This window comes from Trachinotus anak, unplaced genomic scaffold (genome assembly GCF_046630095.1).
Source record: "Trachinotus anak isolate AG129_WGS33_773 ecotype Australia unplaced genomic scaffold, CSIRO_AGI_Tana_v1 ptg000008l, whole genome shotgun sequence".
NCBI classification, from domain to species: domain Eukaryota; kingdom Metazoa; phylum Chordata; class Actinopteri; order Carangiformes; family Carangidae; genus Trachinotus; species Trachinotus anak.
The window spans coordinates 7,318,080-7,344,804 of NW_027273859.1; the positions used below are offsets into that span (position 1 = coordinate 7,318,080).

Here is a 26,725-nt window from a genome sequence, read left to right on the forward strand (position 1 = left end):
TCCTTGTGGAACCACAAACAAATAGACAGGCATTCAGGTATGGATGGATCATGAAACAATGAGGCCCTATAAGCACAGTCAGGTATAAGGGTCCCTGGACCATTGCTATATAGGTTCAGTAATCCGTCCATGCATTCAGGTGTAAGTACAGATGTATGGGTCAATGTATCCCAATGTAAGGGATTTATGTTACTCCCACTCAGTCCAATAAACAAGCCCCATGTGACTTCATTGCGTTTTTTTGCTCAGAAGCCCTGAATCCTTTCTAACTGGGTTGTAAGAACCTTAACAAAACCGAAGCATCAAGTAAACATGTCCTTTCACAGGAATGAGGCAGGCTGCCATCAAGTTTTCCATTTTGATCTGTAATTAAAAAATGTCAAACATTTTCTGATGTTTAAATGTCACTACCCACGGCCAAAATCCAGACAAGCTGCATGAGACATGACAGGTAATGCTCCTGACTATGTCGGCTTAGAGCCCATCTGTGCCTTTGACATGGACTGGCATAATGTTATCAGTCAGTCAGTTGAAGTCAGATGTTTGCTCTTTAGGTGTAGATTACAGCTGAAGGTGGACAGGTGGAGGTTGTTCCTCTTCAGAGGCCAAGGGGGAGATAAACATTGCTTATCTTGTTTTCTTGGCGGCAAATTGAGGATTTGCGAACGTGACCTTATTAAAGTGACATAATCAGGCACAGAGTGGGAGCTGGGCAACAAACAGGTAATTTCATCATGAGAACAAAATGTAAGCGAGGGGCAAAATAGAACAACACGTTTGTTTCTGAAGCACCAATTGACCAATGAATAACACAGAGAGGATGTATGTGATTAAGTGGGATGATCACTTCCAAATGGCAAACAAACAATATTATAAAACCCATCGATGTTTTCCTGCACGTCAATCTAAGCTTTATTCATGTTACTTATGGTTCATTTTTACCGGCTTACTACAGAAGCCATGCAGTCGCTCATGTAGTTCGAAATCCATTTATCTTAAAGACACATTATCTTCATACATATTTATCTGCCTTCGTTTACTCAGTTGAATTTCATTACCAAACCATAACAAAATGATAAGGTAAAGCTAATAAGGTAAACTATTATTTGGTTTGGTCATAAACCTTTTAAATAAGGTCACACTCTGCACATATAGTCACATCAGTGTCCTGTTGAACCTAAATGGAAAGTCCAATCTGAAGGAAATTTAATGTCCACTAAAAGCTTGTACTGTGATATTTGTTTTTATTTCAGAAAAGCTAATTCTTGGTTGTGTCTTAGACATCACATTTATGTCAACAAATAAAATATGCTTGTTGATATCAAGTTAAAATAATCCCGTTAATTCTCATTCAGCTAATTTGGTTCTTTGAAAACAGCTTGAGGACTGATTTGTTGAATTTGGATGAGGTTAAAAGACAAAATGACTACAGGGTTAAAAACCATGATCAGTGATGGTTTGACTGACTGAGTGCTTATCATGTGATTGCAGTCACGTGAGGTAGGTGTGTTGGGAAGTCTCCCAGCATGCACTGGGGCAATAGATTCATAAACATAGGTCTCATTTTATATTTTCTTACATCTTCCTCATTTTCAACAGTTTCCACACTTTCATCACTGTTAAACAGGTATACACTGCCAGTGTCACTGCATCTTTGACAAAGTGTGTCACTTGTATCTAAAGGTGAGTTTATGAAGGCTACGGGATTTACTCTAAAATGTCTTGGTCATGATCCAAAAAACTGTCGAAAGGCTGCACTTTTTCAGGTTTGGGTTTAAGGACTTGTTTTGACAAACCAAAAATGTCAAATCCTCACCAATCTAATGTGAATAACTCAGTTATCTGTGTACCAAGAGCACGGACCAGATCTGCATTCCCAGTTGTTGGAACATCAGTCAAGGCCAGGCACATGTTTACTCCTCATTTTAATATAGCTGCATTGCCAACATCATTATGGGTCTACTGGACAGAGCTGTATGCCAGTAAAAAAAAAAAAAAAAAAAAAAAAAAGCTTAACTATTTACTTAAAGCTTTAATGGTACGGGTTTTATTTTGACATGGAAAACTTTAACCAGATCACAATATGGACACTAAAGTTCTTTTCTCATGTTGGCTCCGTACAGAGACCACAGATGAAAATGAGCCTTGAGCTTTATCTCATGCATAGATTTTCATAAACAATAAACAATTAAATTAAATAAAAATAATAAATGCATATTCATTCATCCACTGTTTAACTGAGCTCATCATAAATTCCAAACACACACCCTGACTGGAGTGTGTCTGGAGTAAAATGACTTTTGTGCCTGCCTGACATCATCTAGCAATTTTGTTTGTTTGTTTGTTTTTGGTTATTTCAAACTGACTCAGGTATAGTTTGTAGCATCTCTATTTGCGCGTTACCCAAGTGATAGAGCAACTTTGCCATTTTAATAGACTGTGTAGTTCAATCCCTAGTTCATTTTCAGTGTTCTGCTTTGAGGACATTTCTATGTTTATTTCAAATACTGGTTGGTTGTGTTTTTGATCTGAAAACTAAAGTTTGATTGTTGTTTACAATTAACTGACTGAGGAAGGATGATGAGTCAAAAAGTGCAAAGTTGCAAAATGCACATAAAAGAAAAGAAGCAAACACTGTAAATTCCAGGTGGGCAACCAGACTTATCACTACAAGGGACAGAGGTTTTCTAATTTCCTAAAACTTTATTTAGCTGGTGTTTGCTTAATGAGCAGCTGAACCTGATTCATTCAGGTGCAACGTTCATCCAAACCACCGCATCTCTCCTGCTGGTCTCTGACACAGTATGGGTGAACATGCCTTGCTCAAAGCACATTACTCAGCCGACCCTGATCGTTTCAGCTGCGGGGGGTCAAAATACAAGGTCACAAACAGCTCAAACTCCTCTGGCTTGAGAAGTTTATGCTCAACAGGTAAACAGTTACTGATTGCTGATTACCCCCAGTGAATCAGGAACAGGGCTCTAATGCTCTAATTAGAATAACACAAAACCTTCCTACTGACAAGTTCTTCGCTACACAGTTTTACATTAAAGTTTTGCTGGGGCACTTATTCAGAGTCACATAAATAAATGCATAAATGTTCCTGTAAGAACACAAGTTGCAATTTCTATATCATCACACCTAGTTTGCTGCTGTCAAACTGACCTTACGTTCATTATGGAGGGTCAATTTGATTCCCATGTCTGTTGCACTTAACTCAATATGTCAATAGATAGCATTACATCCCTTAAAACTAAAATACATTACAAGCCTCATCAGGTTCCCTCAGTTTTTGGTGTTTATGTGGTGTGGTGCTCCAAGTGCCAAGAATGAAGTAGAGTTTGTTAAACACATAGAAAAGGCGTTTGCATGAAATTTAACTATCCATTAACTGTGAGTTCTTAAAAGTGGACTCAAGGAGAGTTTACCTGCAGCAGCGAAACTCTCCGCCCCATTTGGTCACTCCCCAAAAAACTGTAGTCAATGTAAGAGAACCAGTGGAATGGCTTCTTTCAGAAACAGTGATTACTTTTTCCCTGCAGACACCAGGTACAAGCACAAAGTCATCACTTCAATACCACTGGGAACATTTGGTCATTATTTCAAGACTAAGACTAATTGCCAATATGCCTGACCACTGACCTGAAAACCAAAGTTCTCAGCAGCTCTGCCTTAATCTGTGTCCAAGCTAATTTTTTATTATGATTATCTTTTTTAGATCCAAATAAATGTTAATAGTTATGATGTTAGTCAATCAGTGAAAGCCAATATTTGTCATTATTTATAATTCCTCATGAATGCCATAAATGACCATAATACACACTGCAAACACAGATCTTGCTTAATTTCCCAGAACACTAAAAACTGTCAGCCAAGTTTGCTTTAATCACGCAGTAAATGCTTTAGCATTGTCTCAGGCATTTTAAATGTGAACATGGTTCATGATTTATTCTGTACAGGCAACAAAAGGACACGGTTTCTACCAATCAGATGGCCCATGTAAATGTGTTTTTATCTGTTTATAGACCATGGGGCATAACTGGCTGACCCTGTCATCCATATTATTCACCACCAACAAGCTGCTTAAAAATACTACACCACTACCGACCGAGTAAAAAACTCCTGTGGAAAGATTTAAAGATAGAAATTCTGTCTAATAAATATATTTAGATGTATTTTTTTCCATGGGAGGAAGGACCCCACCTCATGAGTCTGCATGAGGTCTCTCAGGTGTTGCACATCTGAGGGGTGGTTACCAGCAGAGGGCGACAAAACTCTCCCTCAGGATCATGTAAGTTGACAATAAATGATTGACAGGTGCAGTAAACCAATGTCTCTCTGCTCTATCTTGATAGATTATCCAATAAGGGCATCTTAGGGCAGATACCACCTGTCAACCTCTGGAGGATCAATTTAGTGCGTCGACGTCGAGCGCCAGGTGGAGGACGCGTCCGTGGATCACATGTGAGTCCCTGTTTCGTAGCGGTAATAGCTGCTGTTGTGTGCTTGTCTGCTGGAAACCCGGTGAGTTATTGGAGGTGTTTAATCTCCAGGTGGTTGTCGGCGTCAGCTGCTGTTTTTCTCCAGCACGTTTCAGTTAGCTAGTTACAGCCAGAGGCGGCTAGCTGGTCAGGCTCAGAGCCCGGGAGGAAACTTCCTGGACAACACACATTGCGACGTTTCGACATAATTGTTTATGTCAAGTGTTAGTTAATTAAGTGAAATAGTTAATGAAGGGATACATAGTACGAGCAGGGCTCTTGTGAGATTGTAGGGGGACTTTGATGAGGATGAGGGCAGGTTGGTGAGGAGGGGCGCCGCCATGTTCAGGCGGCTAATTAAGGTTAGCAACGTTTGAAGGAGACAAACCAAAATCACCAGCATCACTGTCTTTATTTTCCCTCCCTTGTTACCAGAAAGTACAGTCTTTACATGTCAGTAAACCAGCATTAGACTGAAACGTCAGTTTTGAAAACTATTCAGTATTATAGTAAATATAAGACGAAGTGGCCGCTGTTTTAACTCTGCAACAAACTGTGAAGAAAAAATGTGAACAAAACTCTTGATAAAGTGGTCTTCAAAGAAAACGAAAATAAATTCACGTAAAACTTTGGTTGCATTAATGGGACCTTGCAAAAAATGCTGTGGCTCTACTCCAAATACTTTTTCAGTTTTGAAATTTTGAAGTTTTGCCCTTGGAGCTAAATGTTAACATTTTTGCTATTCTCTGTGTATCTGAAGCACCACCATTTATTTTTCACTGGATTGGGTTTAATTTGTCACTGAAAATACAAGGAACCTAAAGGATAAATTGAAACATCTATTCATGTAAATAGTACATTAATAAAAAATATTTTTTTACCTGACTTCAGACTCTTTTTCAGAAATTCATTCCATTAATTTTCACTTTCTTTCTAACCAATTCTGATATATGTTGTACTGATATAGTGTGCCACAGATCTACCTTAATATAGATTCAGATCTTAAAACCTCACTTTTTCACTCTATGTTATGTTTCACTATATGTTTTACCTAGAAGGATGAACCTTTTTATGGGACAATGATGACATCTGACATATTTTCTGATATCATCAACAAGAAAACGATATCATTAGAAAACAAATAAAATAAGTACGTTCTAATCCCAAGTCAAACAGGTTTTGGGGACATTGTCAAAAAGTAGTTTAGAAGAGTTAGGAATTAAGAAATAGGATGTGTATTGAGCTAAAAGGCTAAGATTTTTAAAAAAAATCCCGACACACAGACACACAAGATATCATCATACAATATGCAACAAACCAAGTCATTACAAATTGTTACTGAACCCAGTGAAAACCAGGCCTAATAGGTATCACTCATAGAGATAGAAAACCTAAGAGTCAACACAGTACAGATACTTATCTATGAAATAGAACCACAGACTGTAATATAGCAGCCAGTGAAAACTAGGAAAAATTAACCATTAAAAATATATTAAATAATGAAGTAATATATAACATTTTTACATTTTTTTCATATTTGAAAAGACTAATAACACTTCCCCACTGAAAGTTTCAAGACAGTTCAAACAATCCTAGGAAAATTTACAGTCAAAATAGAAGCTCTTAAGTCAGGTAAGTTAGAGCTTGAGTTGAACAAGGAGAAATCATCCCAGTACTGAGGGAACCACAAATATGTTCTGTGTAGTCCTGTTACTATTACTATTAACCTATAACTCATGCTGTCTGACAGTGACCGAGCCGTGCACCATTTCGTTCGGTGGCATAAAATGTTCTGTTAACTTTTATCCTATGGGTTATTCCCTGTAGTTAGTCCATCGTTGTGTCAACTGGTGGTATCAGAAGTTGACTGAATGGATCCAGACAAGCCTTGTGACCTCAGTGGTATGACGGGTGTCCCTTGGCTGGGACGCGGAAGAGGACTACAGCCTGAAGAGCTGGCTGTAGGACGTAGTAGAGGGCTGCTGCCTACAGAAGGGCCCGGTGTAGGACGAGCCAGAAGTTTCCCCACTCCTGGCGATACCCCACAAGGACGAGGAGTGACTGTCCCCATTACTGAACCTGTGCTTGGACGAGCTAGAGGACTGCTGGTGCAGTCTGGTGATGGAGGAGTTGGACGAGCTAGAGGACTGCTCCTCCCAGCAGCTGAACCAAAGGTAGGGGTGGCAAGAGGTGCTATCCTGACTAGTCTGGAGCCACATCGCAGACAGACACCGACAACGCAGGACCTAAAAGAAGAGACCCCAACTTTGACAACAAAAGAGGTTAGAGCCAGAAATGTGTAGCGTTTACCTTTGTGTGTTTTTTTTTTTTTTGTACATTTTAACCGTATAAATATTATTGGCCAACTTGAGGAGCTGCTAAGGTTTTTGTCTGCTCACAGGTTGACATGCCTACTCAAGGTCAAGGATCAGCACTGATCGCCATGTTTAGAGGAATGGGCTTTGAGCCCTCGATGACTTCATGGGGAAGAGGAACACTACCAGTGGGTCTGTATTTAAAACTTGAATTTTTAGTGAAAACATTAAACAAGCTTGGTAGAAGTTATTAGTTCTTTTTAGCTACTGTTCATCAACAATGTGTAGTTGTAATGTCTTCATGATAGTTTTGCACATAACATCTTGCATTCTGTTCTGACAATGTAAACAAAACATTTTTGTAGCTACAACTGTCAGATGTGAATTAATGTGAATCATTAATGGACAACCTCCTCTGTATGTTAATGATTATTTTTGAGAATAATTACCAAGTAGTAGTATCCTCTAATCCTTAGTTCATCACTAATGTAGTAACTTATTTAGACAGGGAGGAGTTTCAGTTATAATGCATAAAGCTTTGGAACAAAGAAACTGTACAGTGTGCGTCTTCATATACAGAAAATATGCACTATTTAAAAAAAAAAAGTATAAATGGTGTAAATGCAACATATTAAAACATTTAGTTATCAACTTTCTATATTTAATTTAAAAAACTTGATATATTGTAGCAGCCGTGAAATAGTTTACTCTGTATTCATTAAACAATATTTATTAACTGAGTAGTAACTAGTGTTACTGTGTATGTGTAGAAGAACCACGAGAATTCATGTGTTAAATGTTATTGTAGGAAGAGGATCAGCTGGAGATATGGGATACGAGAAGGTGCAAGGTGCCCCTGTAGGTGTCCTCAGCAGCCCAGAGGGCATCAGCCAACCTGAAGAGGTGACTGGCAGAGGCAGCAGGTAGGAGGCAGAGGAGCGACAAGATCTGTCTGTTGACTAACAGGGTTTCTTAGACATCCTTACTCCTTCACTCTAATGTGTCATTTATAAAGGCAAAGGTAGACTAAATTCTTGGGGGAAAGAACGATATAACATAATTCAGCAGCACACAGTATATTCACAAGTACACTCCATGTTGGCCATATTATGTTTTATGTGGGGTACTTTTATTTTGGTGAGATTGTGATTCTTCATGTGGACAGATATTAAGATATATAGAGTTTCCCATAATGTTTAGTCTAGAGTTTCCTACAGTAATGATTGCTTTCAACTTACCTTTGTAGGGTTCTCGCTGATCAGAGCAATATTATAATCAATGAAACATGATCAGTTTTCAGAGACATGTAGCCTGTGCAAATACTTTGAATTATTCATTATCAATATTATATGAAACCCTGGCATGCGACCTCTTACAGTGTCCATGGCCAAGGTCTGTCCCCACAGACGATGGTGGGACTTGGAAGAACAGCGATGCCACAGCTTGGAGTAGGAAGAGGGCGTGCTTTACTTCCTTCTTTACCTCCAGGTCGTGTTGAGTCAGTTTCTCCTGCCTCTCAACAAGCACTTTACTCTCAGCCTTCACATGCAGGTAGGGAGACTTGGAATGAAATGGCTGAATGAAATGATTGTGACAATTCATGTAACACTGCAAAAGATAAATTGAAATGGCAAGAAAGTTAAATATAATGTGCAACTTCTGTTCAGTTTGTCCATGAATTACCTCATAATTTGCATAAAAGCTATTTTATGTAAACCCCGCCATAATACGCTAATGACATGCAAATAATATGAAGCAGCCATGCCCCCGGTGCCCACCACTCAAGATGTCCTGGGGGGCTCTACTATTGCCCCAGCAAGCAGAGAGTTGAAAATGGAGGCAATCCAGTGAGTAAACTGTTTTTCCTCAGCATTTACCTACAGTCCTGACACACCAAGCTGAGTATCGCCGGTCACTTTTGCAGTGTGACTGGCACCATTGACTCTTGTTCAGCCTTGATGGAGGCAATTCAGCCATCTGAGCATGAAGACAGTCAGTGAGAGCGCGCTTTATTTTTGTATTCTTTATTTATCTGCATTATGTTATTGTTATTATTAATAGTATTATTATGACAGCTTATTTGAATTCTTGGCAGCGATTACTGCCCGTCCCCTCTCTTGTGCGGATCTCCTTGTTCTGTGGTCGGCGGATGTTATTGTTGTGTATTAATGTCTCACCTAGAAGATTGTTATAATATGTACCAACCCATTTAAGATCAATAAAAACTTCAAATATTGTGGGGGGGGGATTTGTTACATTAACATTTTGAACATTCTCACTCAGTGTTTCCCATTAATTACCTGGACCGCAGTCTAATTTCTCCCACTGTCATAATAACATAAAACATTTCTAACGATGGGTTTTGTGCCGTTGCGTCATTGTACAGTTTTGCAGGGTGCTTGATTGATCCATTCAGGATACTGTATCACTGCCCAACCCCACTTTACCGTAGCCTTTGTGATGTGTTCAAATAAAACATATTACAGATGCAAGGCAGTACAGAGTATTTGATCAGTCTGCTCTTATCAAAGCCAGATAAGATAATCAGCTTGCTGTGTTAGGGACACTGTAGATGTAGAGAAAAGCACAGCTCATCATGTGAAGACATTGACTGTTCATGTGTCTTGTGCTGAAATTATCTGTCTGTGCATGTCCACCCTCTGGTCAGCGAGCCACCAAACAAGGCTGGGACAAAAGGAGTTCCTATAACTATTGGCTCTAACCACATCCCAATTCGCTGCAAGAATGAGGCTGTTTATCAGTACCATGTGACATTCACGTAAGTGCCATGTATCATTAATTTGTGTTTCCTTTGTTCAGCTTAAATAACTGGTGGGAATGAAAACATTTAATGTTTTACTGTATTACAAGAATGTTTCCTAATGTTGATAGTGAATTTTAAAACTGAATGTCAACCAAACTAAAATGACACCATTAATAAAGTCCCTGAGGAGACATGCTTTGTGCCACAAGGTTATTCCAAAGCAGCCAATTGTGAGTCAACACTGATTATTAGCACTGAAAAGTACTGTATGTTTTCTTAGAAGTCACGTGTATTTCTAATCATGTCTTTCAGTCCAAATGTTGAATCAATGGCAATGCGTTTCGGCATGATGAAAGATCACCGCTCAACCACAGGGGATGTAGTGGCTTTTGATGGCTCCATACTCTACCTGCCTGTTAAGCTGAATGACGTGGGTATCACAGTGTTTATTTTTGTGGCTGATTGACTAAGATCTGTTAACTGTAGGTGTGTAATTTTGAGTTGATTTTAAATTGTTGTGTAGATAGATGACTGATTCCCTAAAGGGGAGGGGTTGTTTGACAGTTTAAATGTATTTAATTTGCATTGTGCAGAACTGTGTAATGCAAAATCTGTCATAATGCTGTACCTAACACCAGGTGCTCTTTTTGGTTTGTTGTCGGACGACGTGTAGGTGGTCGTTCTCAAGAGTTTGAGACGGACCGATAATGAAGAAATACAAATCAAAATCCAGATGACAAAGATATTGCCACCCAACTCGGATCTATGCATCCCGTTCTACAATGTGGTGCTGAGGAGGTATTTTTTTGTAAACGCCTTCTTCACTGTTTGTTCTGAAATTGATCATTTTAATCTTTGGTAATTTTTCCTAATGAAATATACTTGCAGCAATAAACAGAAAGATGTAGACCCATTGACCCAGACTAGTACATAATGACAGTAATCTTATAGCTAACTTGTCAGGTTATAATTTGGGCACCCCTGGGAAAAATTCCATGTTTTGCAGATTTTCGAAGAGAAAAGAAGTAAATGCAGTCGCTACAGCAAACAAACATTAAAAATTAGATGTTCTTCAAATGTTAATGCAATATTAATTTTTATGTCATAAACCTAGAAAATGGGGGAAGTTTTCGGGCACCCTATTAATGCAGTACTTAGTAAAATGGTTTTAACATGTTTCTTGTCATCAAATGCTGCTACTTGTTTTGTTTGTTTGTTTGTTTGTTTGTTTGTTTGCTTTTGTTTTTTAAACATAATGATTGTGGCACTTGTTTCCAAAATGACTTTGGTTTATCCAGATCTTATTTTGCTGCTGTCAGAAGTTGACTTTCGTTGGGGGTCACAGTTTAGGTTTCCTTCTGATGTCTTTCCCATGTAGACCCTGTTAGCACAAGTAATGCTGCACAGTGAGTGGCACACCACCACTTCTGTTTCAGCTAAATCTTCCTGCAGCTCTTTTCTAGTGATAATAGAATTTTTTTTTGACTATCTCTCTTTGTTTTGACTCTTGAGCAGACCTGCAGTTTCATCTGAAAGTCTCCTTGATCTTCCAGATCTAGCCTTGACTTCCACAGTTCTCCATAACTGCCATCTTTGAATGACATTTTGAACAGTGAAAAGATAACTTTTGATACCTTTTTTAAAATTTCATTTTCAGATCGGTCAGTTGCTTAGAGGAGCCCATGGTTGTTGAGTTACCACAAGGTCTGCAGAGTCAGAATTCATACGATTCATAATGGGGAAATACAGTGGTAGACTAAATAGGTAGACCTGCCCTACAAGTCCTAGTTTGGTGCCCAAACCTTTGCACATGCCACAATTTGTTCATTTTTTCATCATTATGAAATTAAAAAAAATTTAAATATGAAGAGAGACACTTCAAACATCAACAAAATGTGTAATTCACCCAGAGGTGCCCAAACTTCTACATACAACTCTGTTCTTCCTGATCTGTTTCACACACAGACAGACTGCTTCAGGAAATTAAACTAATCTCCTTTTATTCATAAAGGCCCTTTAATTACACAATCTAAGCAGCCATAATTATTTTACTAATAGTATCATATAACAGGATATGACCCAGTGTTGTTCTTGTTTTGCAAGGGTAATGAAAATCATTGGACTGAAGTTGGTGGGGCGAAATCATTATGATCCAGAAAGCGCAGTCATCCTTGGGAAACATCGGTTAGTACTGAGTTGTATTTAAATGTCACAGGTCAGACAAGAACAGACTGTTTTTGTTTATTTGTTTTTTTAGGCTTCAAGTGTGGCCAGGCTATTCAACCTGTATCAAGCGCACAGATGGAGGCCTGTACCTGTGTGTGGATGTGTCTCACAAAGTCCTGCGGAATGACTCTGTGCTGGATGTCATGTGAGTTCACACAGCAAATCAGCAGCAGCATACCAAGAGTAGAAAGCTGGCAGATAAATTCTTACTTATGAGTCAAGCTATTTGTTTTTTTAAATGATTTGAAATGTTGTATATAATAGTTAAACTGTTGTGTTATCAAATATTTGTTACATGCATTTCACTTTTAATTTTTCCATTACATATTCAGTACTTGGGGAGGGAATCACACTTTGTCTTTTTATTGCAGGAAATCTCTTATCTTTGTCTATACTTCCTGGTATTGTTATATGGCCCAATTGTGCTCTAAAACTAAAGCTCACTGTTAAACTGTGCAGTTTCAAAATATTTAGTCATTTAATATTGGGGTTCCCGTGGTTGTCAGTATTACCAGTGCCACACACTGATTACATAACTTGCCCGCGTAGGCCATTGTCTTTTTTAATTTTTTTTAATAGACTTAAAACCTATTTTACATGTTAGCACTAGTGCCCATGTTCATCAAATAGAAATATCTAATTTGTAAGATATAAGTAATCAATACTTAGTCGGAAGCTTCAGTTATAACCTGAAAGTGTCTGCTCCATGTAGCAGCAGAGCGGAGTCCTGTCATGTGACACGAGGAGAGTTGACCAACAAGACATTGGGGGAGGAGTTGGTGTCTAAGTGAAAAACTGAAGCGCCTGTTCTTCCATATTTTAGGAAACCTTAATAACAACATTAATGAGGCAATCTGAAAATTTTGTCTGATGAAGGTGGCATCATCTGGAGGTAAAGCTTCTAATCTACATGTAAAATGTTAAGTGTAATCGTTGCGCTGGGAGGAAGTCTGCTGGTTTTGGGGGATCTTATCAGATGCTATAATGAAACAAAGGGGGCACGTTTTACTCTTCTTCTTCTGTATGTCTTTTATATGGCTAGTCAGACATGCTCATGCAAGTTTAAACGTTGACTATACCGTGACAGAACCACACACAGCTATATAAATGTTCAGTTCTATTATATAGTCATACATTTTTAAATATCAGATTGCAAGATTTGACATTCTTGTCCTCTGAGACGGGGCTGAAACCTTAACCACTATAGGCCTACCCTCTGGGAATGTGGTTGGATGAAGAGGTGAGTTGGAGAGCAGCGCATTGACTAATGCAACAGGCTTTTTGTGTCTATAGATTATTTATAAACAGAAAAAAATCTTGCCCTTGCTTTGCCCTTCTTTTTTTTTTTTTAATACAGAAAAGATGAAAACGAGCGGGCCTTTCAATTTAAACAAAAAAGGGAAAACTATGACCTTTGACCCTTGCTGTCTGCCAGGAACATGTTGTACCAACAGAGCAAGGAGAATTTCCAAGACGAATGCACCAAAGAACTGATCGGCAGCATCGTCATCACCCGCTACAACAACCGCACTTACCGCATTGATGCCATTGAGTGGAACAAGTCGCCCAAAGACACCTTCCCTTTGATGGATGGCACAAAAACCACCTTTGTGGAATACTACAGGTAAGACTGCTCTTTACGTGAACACTTCATTACTGAGGAGGTAAGTATGGTATAGCAGTGTTTCTGTGTATTTACGCCTTTGTGGCAGCACATTTATTTCAGAGCAGCAGTGAAAGTCTTCATTATATTTGGCTGTTTGGGACCAATTTTTTCTTTTTATTCAAACATTTTCTTTTGTCACATTTTAATTGTCATTCCTTTGCATGGGCTTCCACATTGTAACAGCAAGAACTATGGGATCACAGTCAAAGAGATGGACCAACCTCTGCTCATGCATCGGCCGAAGGAGAGGTCCAAGCCAGGAGGGAAGGTGAAACCCCACCTCAGTTCTTTCAGTTATTTTAACATAATAATGAATTCTCAGGACACAGTCAGGTGTCTATTTTTCTTTTTAATGGTAACATGACAGTGGCCTGAATTCTTGCATCAGAATGCCATCTTGTGGCCACAATGGGTCTTGCAATTTGCTTGATTTTTAAGGCATGTCAGGCTGTGTAAATGCACTAAAACACTCAAAATATTTTCCCATGTGAGAAACACTCTTGCTTAAACCTACTCAGGCATCAACAATACTTGTTTCATATATAGGTAAAAACTGTAGGCAGGTCATTAGTCAACCAGAAGCATAACAATACAAAGAGGAAATGTATTCATTTTATTGCAGCAAATCATCACTGGAGAGATCCTCTTAGTGCCAGAGCTTTCCTTCATGACGGGAATCCCAGAGAAAATGAGGAAGGACTTTAGAGCAATGAAGGTAAATTTCAGCACAGTGTTGTTTTTGTTGTTATTCTGGTCTTAGATCTTCCAAGTTGAGACACAACACTTTCATTTAGTAACTGTGAAGACAAGAGATTCTAAAAAATGGAAATATAATATAATAACATTTTAAAATACTCTAAATTGATTAAAAGTTATCATCTTTAAAGCAGGTAAGGCAGGTTTGTAACAATAGTGCATGTAGTTATGTACAAGCATCCAGTGTTATAATGTAATTGCTGCACACTAGAGAGGTGCTGTGTGACATAATGGTATGGACTGAAATTCCACTTGTCAGATCTGGGCCTGTATTCACAAAGCATCTTAAGGCTAAAAGTAGCTGCTTCCTCCTAAAAGTAATGTGTCAGTCCTAAATATGTGTTTCACTCTTTACTTTAGGACTCCTGATTTTTTGAACTAAATAATTCAAAAGCCACTTGGTCAGAAAAGTAGCACCAAAGTGTGGGAGAAGTTAGAAGCAGACTAACTAAAACTCACCAAGACCAAATGACAAAGAATCATAAAATAGCTGCTGTCATTAGGGCTGTGATGATACTGCAGAGTTATTGTCATCACAGCAGTTTTTTGTTGGGGTTTTTTTTTCTTCTTCTTTTTTTCTGGTGAAAGTTAGAGTACATGTGGATGTAATATGAAATATAAACACAATAATCATTGTTTAGTTGTCATTATTTACTGTTTCCAATCATCCACAGAATTTGATGGTGGGCGGGGGTCAGTGAATTTTGATCTAAGAGCCCATTCCCACATATGCTCATATAGCACACTCCCACTGCACACAAGCACACAGAGAGGAGCAGTGAAGTGACAGACAGTAAAAACTGTAGGGATTTTTTGACAGTCCATCACCAGGATTTCTTCTGATGGCCAGTCAGGGTTTGTTGTTGGTGTGTGTGTGTGTGTGTGTGTGTGTGTGTGTGTGTGTGTGTGTGTGTGTGTGTGTGTGTGTGTGTGTGTGTGTGTAGACTGGTGGTGAATGAACAGGTACATAAGACATAGAGAAAAGTGTCACTGAAGAATGAATGTGCTCTGTTTTTTGTTTTTTCTCCATGGAGTGAATTTAAGTTTTTATTGTGTGTGATTGTACAGATGCATTGTGGAAAAAGCACTACTTTTAAAAACCATCTAATCCATTATGATTGAATTTTTATGTCATAGTTAGGTCTTTGTTTATTTCACAGCTTTTTCACCGGCACTGGCACAGACTGGTCTCTCAACCAGTGATTCTTGCAAGCAAGCTTGTCCATGAGAAATGACTTTGACCATAACAAGAAAGTCTTATTCTTAGCTTAGGAGCTCTTGCATTTTTCTTAGCAAAAATTGGTCTTTGTGCAGCTTTGTGAATAGTATTTGAGAAAAACGTCTAGTAAGAAACTTTCAGTGCAACTTCAGAGTACTCTTAGTGCTATGTTTTGTGAATATAGGCCCTGATCCTTAGAACTGGATGTCCACTAGGTCTGAACAATTCTGTTTTCTCCAAATGAGTGAAAGTTTTTAAACACCAAGACCTAGCTAAGTACTAGCAGAGTATAAATCAATCATAATTGGCAGATAATTAACATGGGTCAAAATGTCCCAGCTAAACTTGGCTTGCCATTTTACATCAGGTCAGAATTTTCACCTCTAACCACAGCAGCAGAAGGTAGACAGACCATCCCTTCTCCCCATACCCCCCCTTAAGTGTAAATGGTGAAATATCTAAGAAAAAAAGATATCATTGCAAAAGTTAAAGGTTTAATGTTAAAACCCTGACTGCACACAGTGACCATATCTTTTCAATATATTGTAGGACCTGACCATGCACATCAATGTGAGTGGTGAGCAGCACACGCACTCAATAAAGCAGCTTCTGAAGAACATCAGCACCAACCCTGAGAGTCTGAAGGAGCTCAGCCGATGGGGACTGGAGATTGGCTCAGAAATACTCATGGTAAGAATATGTATCACCTCAGAGAAACACCTAACAGTGTGGTCTCAGGGCAAGACAGTGATGCAAAGTGTCCGTGGACACAGTTTCTTCTCCACAAGCTCAATACCACACCCCTTTGCTTTAGCCTGACAACACAGTGAATTCTGACAGAATTTGAGCCACGTTTTTAGGGATGGATACCGATTTAAAAATTTTTGTTGTTTTGTTTTTTCTCTTACAAGAGTACCAGATCGATAAGCAGTATTGGTAAAAGTAGTGGTACTGTTAAAATCTTAGCAATACAAATCCCTACATGTTTTTGTGTGTCAGTCTATGAGTATTCGTTTTTGAAGTCATGGTAAATCATATTTCTTTAAAAGTCGTGTTTACCAGTGCTGGTCAGCGACCCAGAGCTCATTCAGTCATTGTACTGGAGACTGACTAAGCTTAAGTCCTGAAAAGCAGGATTTAAAAACATCAATTCTGTCTGTATCTTGACAAATATTTAAATGACCGGTTGCTCAGTGGAGGAGCAGGTAGGTAGGAGGACACCAGAATCTAGTGCTGATATTTGCTCCTTTTTTGTTTTGCCCTTACTGTTTGTAATCATGTTCTCAAGCTGTTTTTTTTTTTTTTTTCTTGTTCGCATGCTTTAATTTTTGACAGTGTATCGTGTATTTGTGTCCTCTGATGCAGATTAAAGGTAGAACTCTGCCCCTTGAAACCATCTGCCTGCAGTCTTCATCATTTGCCACCACTGCTGATGTGTCCTGGTCCAGAGAGGTTGTCAGGGATGCTTCCATCAGTTCTGTGAGTATGGCAGAGAAATCTCTGCTGCTGCCTCATCATTTTTGATGAACATAATTTAACTGTAATGCAAAATATAAAACTTTAACTGGAAAGATGAAGAAGTGAGGTAGCAACATTGTCCAGCCTGTGACATTTTTATTACAGTTAATAGCTACTTTAATGTTGGCTTTGTCTGCAGTGATGGTGGCCACAGTTGCTATCTGCCCACCTCAAGTATCAGTGTGTAGCTACATGTGTTGTTTTGCCTTGGTCTCAGGAATGGTGTATTATGGTGTAATGATGTATTATATGTTTGTTTCTTCACCAACTGACTCATCTTACTCTTAGATCCCCTTGAACATCTGGGCCATCTTCTACCCTCGCCGCTGTGCCGAGCAGGCTGAGGAACTGGTTTCCACCTTTAAGAAGGTGGCCGGGCCTATTGGCGTGCGACTGGAACGACCCATTCGTGTGGAGCTGAGGGACGATCGCACTGAGACTTATGTCAAGAGCATCCACTCTCAGCTCACCAGTGAAGTATGACAGTAAACTGCAGAATGTAATTCAATTTAAGGATAAGGATTGACTTCCTGTACTGTTTCCCTGCACACAAGGCAATCGCAGTCCAGACTGTTCCTTATCATCTTTAAGAATCTCTTGACGATTCATCTCTTCTTAGAGCTCCTCCTCTCCTAACACACTAACATGCCTAACCAGCACTTAACTATGCACTTTCAGTGCGCTTCTTTGCTTGATTTCTTTGCACTTATTAAATAGATGTTGTTCTAAGTACTTACACCAAGGTGTCCTACTGCACTGAAGCTCTAGCATTGTCCCTCACTTGGAAGTCACTTTGGATGAAAGCGTCTGACAAATGACTAAATATAAATGTTGTAGATAACTAAAAAGTCATGCCATGTTGGTGTTTTCCTGTGTACTGGAAACAAATGTTAATGCAGCTCCTAGGGGTGATTATAGAGTTAAAGCCAACTCAAAAGAGCAGCACACATGAGCAAGTGTTGGCATTTCTAGGAGAAAACATGTTGTCTTAAAATATGAAATAAAGACACTCAGAGCCACAGAGGGATACTGGCTAAATGGTAGTTTACATTAGATAGAAAAATGCTCTTTTGCAAATATTTGTCCTGCAGTAATTATAGACTGATTAATTGATTGATTTATTAGTGATTGGATATGGATGAATACCCTCATCCCTGCATTTAAAACATCAAACCCTTGTGACTAAATATCAGTTGCTTATATCTGAAACTGTTAATTCTTTCTCTATCTTTAACTGTGTGATGGTGGTCGCTGCAGAAACAAGACCATAAAATGACTGGCAGTGGTTTCTCTCTGGTTGCCCTCGGCAACCTGAGCACCTGTGAACTGTGAAGCCCTGAATAGTTTTGCATGTGTTGCCCATTTAGCACAAGCAAACCTGTTTTTTCAGGTAGATCCCTGGAAAGACATGTAGAATATAAAATGACTAAATTCAGAATATCCCTCATCCAACATCTGTGTTTGGCATTACTGTTGAATCCTATGATGAAATTTAAACAGCTGCACAAGTTTTTGGACCATGTAGAAATGTTTAGTGTCTGTTGCCACTGACACAAACTTACAGGGCAGTTACATCCATCCAGTTTTCTATTTCTGTGTTTCCAGCCCAACATGCAGCTCGTGGTGTGCATCATGGTCGGCAACAGAGACGATCTCTACAGTGCCATCAAGAAGCTCTGTTGTGTTAAAAGTCCCATCCCATCACAGGTTAGTGTTTGTGCCTGCCTGTTTTAGAGTTAGAGAAAAACAGTGCATAGTTTGGAACTGTTGGGGGGAAAAAATTCTTAAAAGAAAATATTTTCTACCAGATAAAAAAAAAAATTATAATTTGTCATCAGGCCATCAATGTCCGGACAATTTCCCAGCAACAGAAGTTGAAGAGTGTTGCCCAAAAGATACTCCTGCAGATAAACAGCAAGTTAGGAGGAGAGCTGTGGACTGTCACCGTCCCTCTGGTGAGTATCATGTCTTCTAAGAGCAGGACGGCAACAGCTCATCTACTGAGACTGGACGGTTACTTGTGAAAACAATGAACCATATTTGAAGTAAAAATTGATACAGTACAGCTGGAACACCATTACACAGATGTTATGATTAATTTGATAGCAAGAGTTGTGACATTGCTGTCAGTCAATTGGGAAATGATGAATCTGTGTCTAACTTGAGTAGAAACATTTGATGGTGGTTGGAGTTGACGTCCACCATGACACCAGCAAGGCGCATCAGTCGGTCATGGGCTTTGTCGCAAGCGTAAACAGGTAAACTTTTTCTCTGGACCTTGTTGAGACTAAATATTTTCACCACTGGTAAAAAAAAAAAAAATCTGGGGTAAAAGATTTACAGAAATGTATTTGTTTTCTTCTCCAGCTCACTGACCCGCTGGTACTCCAGAGTAACTTTCCAGACGCCCACTGAGGAACTGATCAATGGCTTCAGAGTTTGCTTACTGGCAGCACTGCAGAAGTACTACGAGGTAAATGCTACGAACATGCCTTACAAGAAAATGTCTTGGAATCCAGTTCCCTTTTCCTTAACTACACCTGATTATTTTGGCCACTGATCAGACGACTGGGACCTCCCCTCCATTGTCTTCTCTGTTCCTCTCAGCTGTGCTGAAATAAAAATAACCTTGCAACCTGTGTCTGGATGTGTTATCAGGATCAGGAAAATGAATGTTGTGGTGTAAATGCGGACAGCACACGTCTGAACCTGTATGAAAATTACATAGCTATTGTTAAATTTCCCACACCTTCTGTAACACCTGTGTATGTTCGTCTATACAGGTGAACCACAACTTGCCGGAGAAGATTGTGGTGTATCGGGATGGCGTGTCAGACAGCCAGCTGAAGATGGTGGAGCAGTACGAGATCCCACAGCTGATCAAATGCTTTGATACTTTCCCCAGCTATGAGCCCAAACTGGTCTTCATTGTGGTCCAAAAGCGCATTAGCACCACCCTCTACTCCTGGGCTTCAAACAACATTGGCACTCCTCCACCTGGGACAGTTCTGGATCACACCCTCACTCATAAAGACTGGTCAGTATTAGTCTATCCAAATGAATGACTTGTCATTAGATCCTCTGTTAAGCTTTATCAGATGCCAAGATGCCATATGGCTGTTTGTTTTTGGCAAAACATTTTAAAACTCCAGCACCAGTCATTTTCCCTTTGTTTCAAAGATTGTAGGGTAAAAACTATAATTACCATTAGCAATTAGTTATTCTACCCGTATTGAATTTGCTGACAAAATGAACTGAAGTCTAACATTGAGTTGTGCTTCAGTAAAAGTTGAGCTAGGATTCATTTCTTTGCAAAATGGCCCTGTGTTAAGTATTTGTTTTTTCCATATCCCTCAGTAATAAAAACTCAATTTGCAAAAGGTTTCTGTTAACATCAATGGGAAGGCTGCATTTCTTAATATATTGTTTTTAGTCTGAATCTAGCCTTAGGCTAGAGATAGTCAGCTCTCTGCTTTAATTTGATTTCACAGCAGCAGTTTAATTGTTAAAAAAAAATTGTTCATGTGAAGCCTGGTGCAGACAAAGGAACTACGTAAGTACACCTGAACACAGGTCTGAGATGGTTCCAGTTAGATGTTCTGATCCCATTTTTCTTTACTGATACCTGGGCTTGTGTATCAGACGACACTAAGTACTGATCTAATGCCATTGTATTACAAAAAAGTTAAACAGCTGTATGCTACTAATGGCGTGGTTCAGGTTAAGTCCTTTGTAAAACATGAACAAAAACATGAATACCACAGATATTTATTTATTTATTTATTTATTTATAATTTTTTTTTTTTTTTTTAAACAGTTGAAACTGTGGTTGATCACTTCAACTGAACAGACATAGAATCTCTCCTACACAAATCCTTTTTAAATAATTAGTCAAGTAAACCACTGACAGCCTTCATGTTGGGCCTTTTCATACTTGACTGCATGGAAAAACAATTTGAAACTCTTGTAGCCTACGACTGCAAACTGTCATATGCTGAGACAGTCAGACTTATTTCTCCGACTGTTTCTGTCTCAACTACATTCTGTCAAAATGTAATCATTCTTAATCATTTACAGGATATAGGACCACGGTCCGCCTATCAGACCTCGGCCAACGGCTAACGTTTATCAGCAATCAAATAAGAAATCTTCATCAATCTTCATCACTTTAAAGTGGCAAAGGACTGATTTCTCGGAGAACTGCCATTTTAACTGTGTCAACAATAAAGTTTCAGTACATTACATGGTATCAGGTCGGTGCATAGACTCACAGACTCACTGATTACAGATGCAGTATTTCAGGCAGTATCAGAGGCATTTCCTGCACTAGTATTGAAATCAGAACAACTCTATTTCCAGTATAAATTTAGTATTGTTCATATGCAGAGTAAATGTACTTCAGAAAGAAATCCATGTGAGCATATCTTGAAAAGGTTGTCATTCTTCCATGAAGATGAGAGAGATTGATACTCATTGTTGTACTAGCAGCTCAAGTAGCAGGTTGGTGGAAGAGGGGAGCTGGTTTTTAACTTTGAATTGATTTATGTTCATTCAGGGTGGACTTCTATCTGATGGCACATCAAATTCGTCAGGGCTGTGGACTCCCTACACACTACATCTCTTTGTACAACACAGCGAACCTCACACCAGACCATTTGCAAAGGTACTGATAACCCATTTTCTTTAGTATCTGTGCTGGTATACATTCATAACATGTTGCTTATTCAATATAAACTGTCTGAACAAACAAGCAGGGTGCTGGTGAATATTTTTTCAGAAACAATATATTCATTTCACTTGGACAGTCTTTTAGCAAATCAAGATCGTTGAAGAAAAGAATTAACAGATGCAGCAATAACAGGCCATGTTTATTTAGAACTAAACAATGTTGTTGTTGTTTCCTTGAGATCCACATTTTTCATCAAGAACTTCCACCGTGTCCCATCATGTTGTTTTCTGCAGCTCCTGGGTATTTCAAACATGCAGTGGTGTATGTAAAGAAAGCTGTTAGACTTTGGGATGGCAAATATGTGACAAGAGTATCATTCATATATCTTACTCCGTTCATTCATGTGATGCCATTAGACATTTAGGTTCTGTTTATGAAATGAAACAAATCTGAAGTTCTTTATACATTTCTTCTTATTGGTAGTCAGTTTATCAGACGAGTAAACAGCCAGCAAGGCAAAGTAACGAAGTGGTCAGTCAGACAGTAACCAGTTAGTCAGTGAGGCAATGATTTTATGTTGAGACTGAAATTAGCTAATGTCAAAGGAGGAGACAAGGTTAAACATCTTAACATGAGACAACACATCTATATTAGTTACTATACTGCAAATGTTGAATTGTACAGAAATAAATTACAATCAAGTAAATGCACAAATAAAGGAGAAGCAGACAAGTTAAATACAAAAATCAAGGACACATCAAAATTATAAACAACTGAACGTTCCTCCTTTTTTAATGAAGGTATAATTATTACAGGGTTATTGGATTATACTGCATTAGTTGTAGCTAGGTGTACCCAATAAACTGGCAGCTGAGTGTCTGCTAAATAGTGAACCATATTACACTGATGAGAAGCAGCAGTCACTGTTAGACCCTCACCAACAAAAACAGAACATTTGATCACAACCCGGACTACGAATTCACTGCAGGTACATGTTGTTGTGTTATTCTGCAGATTTGTCTTCAGTCCAGTGAAGATGAGAAAGACTTTAAGGTTAATGTTTGGTCAGTTCAAAACATTGTAAACAAAACAAGTAACATTGTTATTTTGGTCCCACACCAGGCTGACTTTCAAGATGTGCCATTTGTACTGGAACTGGCCGGGCACCATTCGTGTTCCGGCACCATGCAAGTACGCCCACAAACTGGCTTTCCTGTCTGGCCAGTACCTGCACTCGGAGCCGGCCATTCAGCTATCGGACAAGCTCTTCTTCCTTTGAGCCGCACCAGTTAAAGCCACAAACAAACTGCTCATGTCACAGCAAAACCAGCTGTGATGAAAGACACTACTGAAAACCAGCGTGACAAACAACTCATTTGAATGAATGAGGGACTCATTATTGACATGTGGCACTTAAGACTTTAAAGAATAGCATAGATTTCCACAGGAGATTCCCATAGATAGATCCCAACCTTTAACACTACTGATGTTTCTGAGAAGGCTGCTTCACATCTCAACCATGATCAAAAAAAAAAAAGTTTAATTTTTTTATGAAGGTAAAACTGTATTGTGTTACCGACATAATTTAAATATGTGTGGCATATTAGTATAAGCACATTTTAATTTCAGTTATAGTGAAACAAAATGCAACAGTTAAGTTTGAAATGAGCACTGGCCCAAGGCTCACAAATTTGGGACTTTTAGTTTTCAATATTTTGTTGCCACTGTTCCTGTGGCAAAATGAATGGTCAGTGGTTTGTTAATGTTCAGACATTTCCACCATGACAGTTGTTTACAGTTCTGTACTTTACAAACATACAGGTTAACAAGCTATACAGCTTTCAGCTTTGCATATCCATAGTACGTACATGTACATGTTATAAATAAAGTTTGAATAACTGGTTTGGCTTCAGTAGAACATGAGTCTCCTTGTTTTTTTGACAGCAGGGTCAGCCCTATAATCGTGGATGTCGCTGACTGACAGTGACAGCAGTTCCACCATTGGTCAGCCGAATGCCACTGAGTGGGAGTTTTCCCCTCATCGTTGCTCTTTCAAAAGTTCCTATAGCCAGTGCATTTGAAGCGAACTGAACTAAGACCAGTTTGGTTCCCTAAGACTTCCTCTCAAGGTGCACTTCAAGTCCATGTTGTAGTTCTCCAGGTGTGTTGTGCTCCAGGTGTGTTCCACCATTCGCCATCATCTTTAAATTAATCGTAGCCTATCATCACCTAAATCGACCAATAATCTAGATTATCCTTGCTTTCCGTTAAATTTCATAGTAATGGATTAGTTAATGGATGTCACTGCTGGAAATTGAGAAAGCAACATGTGATAATAGTGTATATAAACAGACAACAGGTATAACGCAACTGGACATGATATTTTAACTTGTGCACTGATGTTCATTGTTGCTCATGTTAAACAGAAAACTCTCCTTTTTACAAGACAAGTCTGATCTGATTTTCATACATTTTCCATCTTTCATAACATTTAAGGCAACATTTTACTCACAGGTCAAATGTACAGACACAAGAATTTATCTTGCTTTGCTGATTCTTTTTTGCTGCCACCAGCAGGAGTCACAAAGTCAGAAATGTTTTAATCCTCCTCAACATCATTTGGTTGGAATTTGACCTGCAGCACTTAAAGCAGCTCTGAAATCTGAAGAGTTTAAAAGACACATTGATCCAACAGACTTAATTAACTGCAGCTAAAACTGTGATAATTTCTTGAACAGAGGAGCAACAAAATTACTGCACATGTACTCAAGGAGAGACGTGACCTGTATTTGAAGCTCCAGCAGTTAGAGCTGAAATATGAGCAGGTAAAGTTGCTCGCATCCATTTGTCATGTCACCAGTTTTAACTTTATCCATTCGCTCAGTAGAGCAACACCGAACAGTCTATGTCTGGTGGGTGGTTTTGTGTCATTCATGCGAGCTCAGCAGGAAGCAGCCAAGGCCCTTCTGGACCTGCAGCAGAAAATCAACCTGAAGGTTCTGGTGCTGGAGAGGCAGATGAAGTCTGGAGAAGGAGCAGCTGCAACTCTGGGTGGTGCTCGTCTTCAGACTGGAAGATAAACAGTTGCAAAAAACATAAAAGTACGGTTTTATATCTGCACTTTATTTCAGCCTGTGTTCAGCAGTTTATGTGACCACGCAGTCAACAGGAACTTTTCCTCTGGTGCAAAACAGGACCAACTCAACCCAGTTAGGTCTGCGAATTATTCTCATAACATTGAAAGTTTGTTTGAAATTTTTAGCGAGTTGCAGTGTGTTAGCTTCTGCTGATGTTGTTGTCTTATTCACCTGTAGGAAGAGTTAAGTCCAAACATGCGTTCTTGTAACTGATGCTGTGCAGCTTTGTTTGATATTCTTACCATCATCTGATCAGCAGGAGGATGAGAACTTGGTGAGGAAAGCGACTGCTTTGAAGCCCTCTGCGGACAAGTGGCTGTCAAGTGGTGTCATGGAAAGATCCATGAGGAAGGCCTCAGAGCAGTAAGGTTAGTCATCCGTTATCTGAATGTGTACCTCTCATGTATCTGTTTGAATGATCTGAAAGTAATTGTTGCTGTGTGGCTTGGTATTTTTCCAATCAGTTCTGGTGCTGTCATGTTTTAATTAAAAGCAACATGTAATTGTCAGAAATGTGATGACTTGATGCAGGAGCTGAATTCTTCTTGCATCTCTGAGGACAGCTCTGTCTGTAGGAGCTATTTGTGAAGTTAGTCTTAGTTGTAAGTTTAATTTGCTAATTATGAGTAATCTTGTATGATTAACTTAAGTGTTTGTTTTATTTAGATTAGATTTTTTGCTTATATTATTTGTTAGTTATTTGTTTAGGATATGTAGATTTGCATGGTTAGTATTTTGGTTTATTTATTTTTTGGTAAATAGATCACACTGCACTTGAGGTTATTTGGGTAGGTAGGCACCTTGAGTACCAGCATGCACCTGGGTGGGCCTATGGTTTTTTACCAGACAAAGGAGGCATCAGGAGCCATGATTTCCTTTGTTCTTTTGTTTGTTTTATTATTTTGAAATAAATCATCACAAAACGCAAAGATTGAGTTTGGACATTCATCTTCTTTTGCCTGCGTTAAACCACATTCCTGCATCAGTGGCCTTTTGATTTTGGTTGGTTTAAAGATTAATTTGGTTTTTTTTTTATGGACAAATGGCCACAACAACAAGTAAAAAACCCGCCCTTGAACTCAAAGGAAGGATCCTTCATCATTGGACAGATTGGATCTTTTTGGATTAAGGACTGATGATCAGAATGGGTTGTTTTGTTCAACACCTTTTGTAACATCATCGGCATCAGCGGGACAATGCCTGCGGCTCAGATGAACAAAAGTGCTCAGCCGTCTCACAAGAAACCGGTATGTAATACTGCTGCTGTATTGGACAACAGTCAAGCGAGTGGAGTTTGAAAATCAGTATTTCATATTAAATCGGAAAAGTTTGAACGGCGCTGAATTGCCGTACGTCAGCGTTACGCACACTTTACGCATAGCTATCAGCGGTCTCCATTCATAAAATTGCTCAACCTCAGTGTGTGGTGTGTGGGATGAATTGGATCTGATCAGCCCATAATTAAATTGTTTTTGCTCTTTTTTATCTGCACGTTTTGTCCAATGTGGATGTTGACTGATGCACAACAAGCAGTTTTGGAAGAATCAATAAAATGTCTGACGATACGCCGAAAGAGGCCGAAATGTTGCCAACTAAAAGGACTATTAAGCTCACTTCTAAAGGATTGTGCTTCTACATAGAAATGAACCCGGAAAAGAGGAGTGTAAAATTCAAACAAGCAAAGATGTCTGTGGAAAAGATCACTGTGTTAATGGAATCAAAAGAAAATGTCAACTCAGTGAACTTGGAGCTTGCAAATGTTATCCAGTGTTGTCAAGACGCAAACGTGCTGCATGAATCTTTAATAAACTCACCTTTGCCACAAGATGAAATTAAAAGACAATGTGAATACTTCGAGGCAAAGATGATAAAGTTGAATAATTTCATTGAAACGGTAAAACACTGGCTTCCCGAACTGGGTCATCCATATGTGAATCAAAATGTTGAATATCCTGATGATCAAGGTGTCACTGA

At 39.0% G+C, this 26,725-nt stretch overlaps 1 protein-coding gene across 3 annotated transcripts; it reads left to right on the top strand.

Moving 5' to 3' along the window:
- The first annotated feature begins 4,305 nt into the window (after positions 1-4,305).
- On the top strand, positions 4,306-23,515 carry piwil2 (piwi-like RNA-mediated gene silencing 2). 3 transcript variants are annotated; one of them, XM_071482160.1, is made up of 24 exons: positions 4,306-4,464; positions 6,309-6,763; positions 6,883-6,988; positions 7,605-7,719; positions 8,175-8,347; positions 8,553-8,643; positions 9,465-9,575; positions 9,873-9,990; positions 10,234-10,358; positions 11,664-11,744; positions 11,818-11,931; positions 13,222-13,410; positions 13,636-13,720; positions 14,075-14,167; positions 15,977-16,117; positions 16,793-16,906; positions 17,234-17,422; positions 18,551-18,652; positions 18,784-18,900; positions 19,115-19,203; positions 19,313-19,418; positions 19,729-19,982; positions 21,501-21,608; positions 22,737-23,515. In XM_071482160.1, exons 2-24 carry the CDS (start codon positions 6,353-6,355, stop codon positions 22,891-22,893), a joined length of 3,189 nt encoding a protein of 1,062 aa, XP_071338261.1. In that variant the 5' UTR covers positions 4,306-4,464; positions 6,309-6,352; the 3' UTR covers positions 22,894-23,515. The 3 variants fall into 3 exon arrangements, with proteins under 3 accessions (XP_071338261.1, XP_071338262.1, XP_071338263.1); XM_071482161.1 differs by having other exon boundaries at positions 8,556-8,643; XM_071482162.1 differs by lacking the exon at positions 11,664-11,744.
- Positions 23,516-26,725: the final 3,210 nt, after the last annotated feature.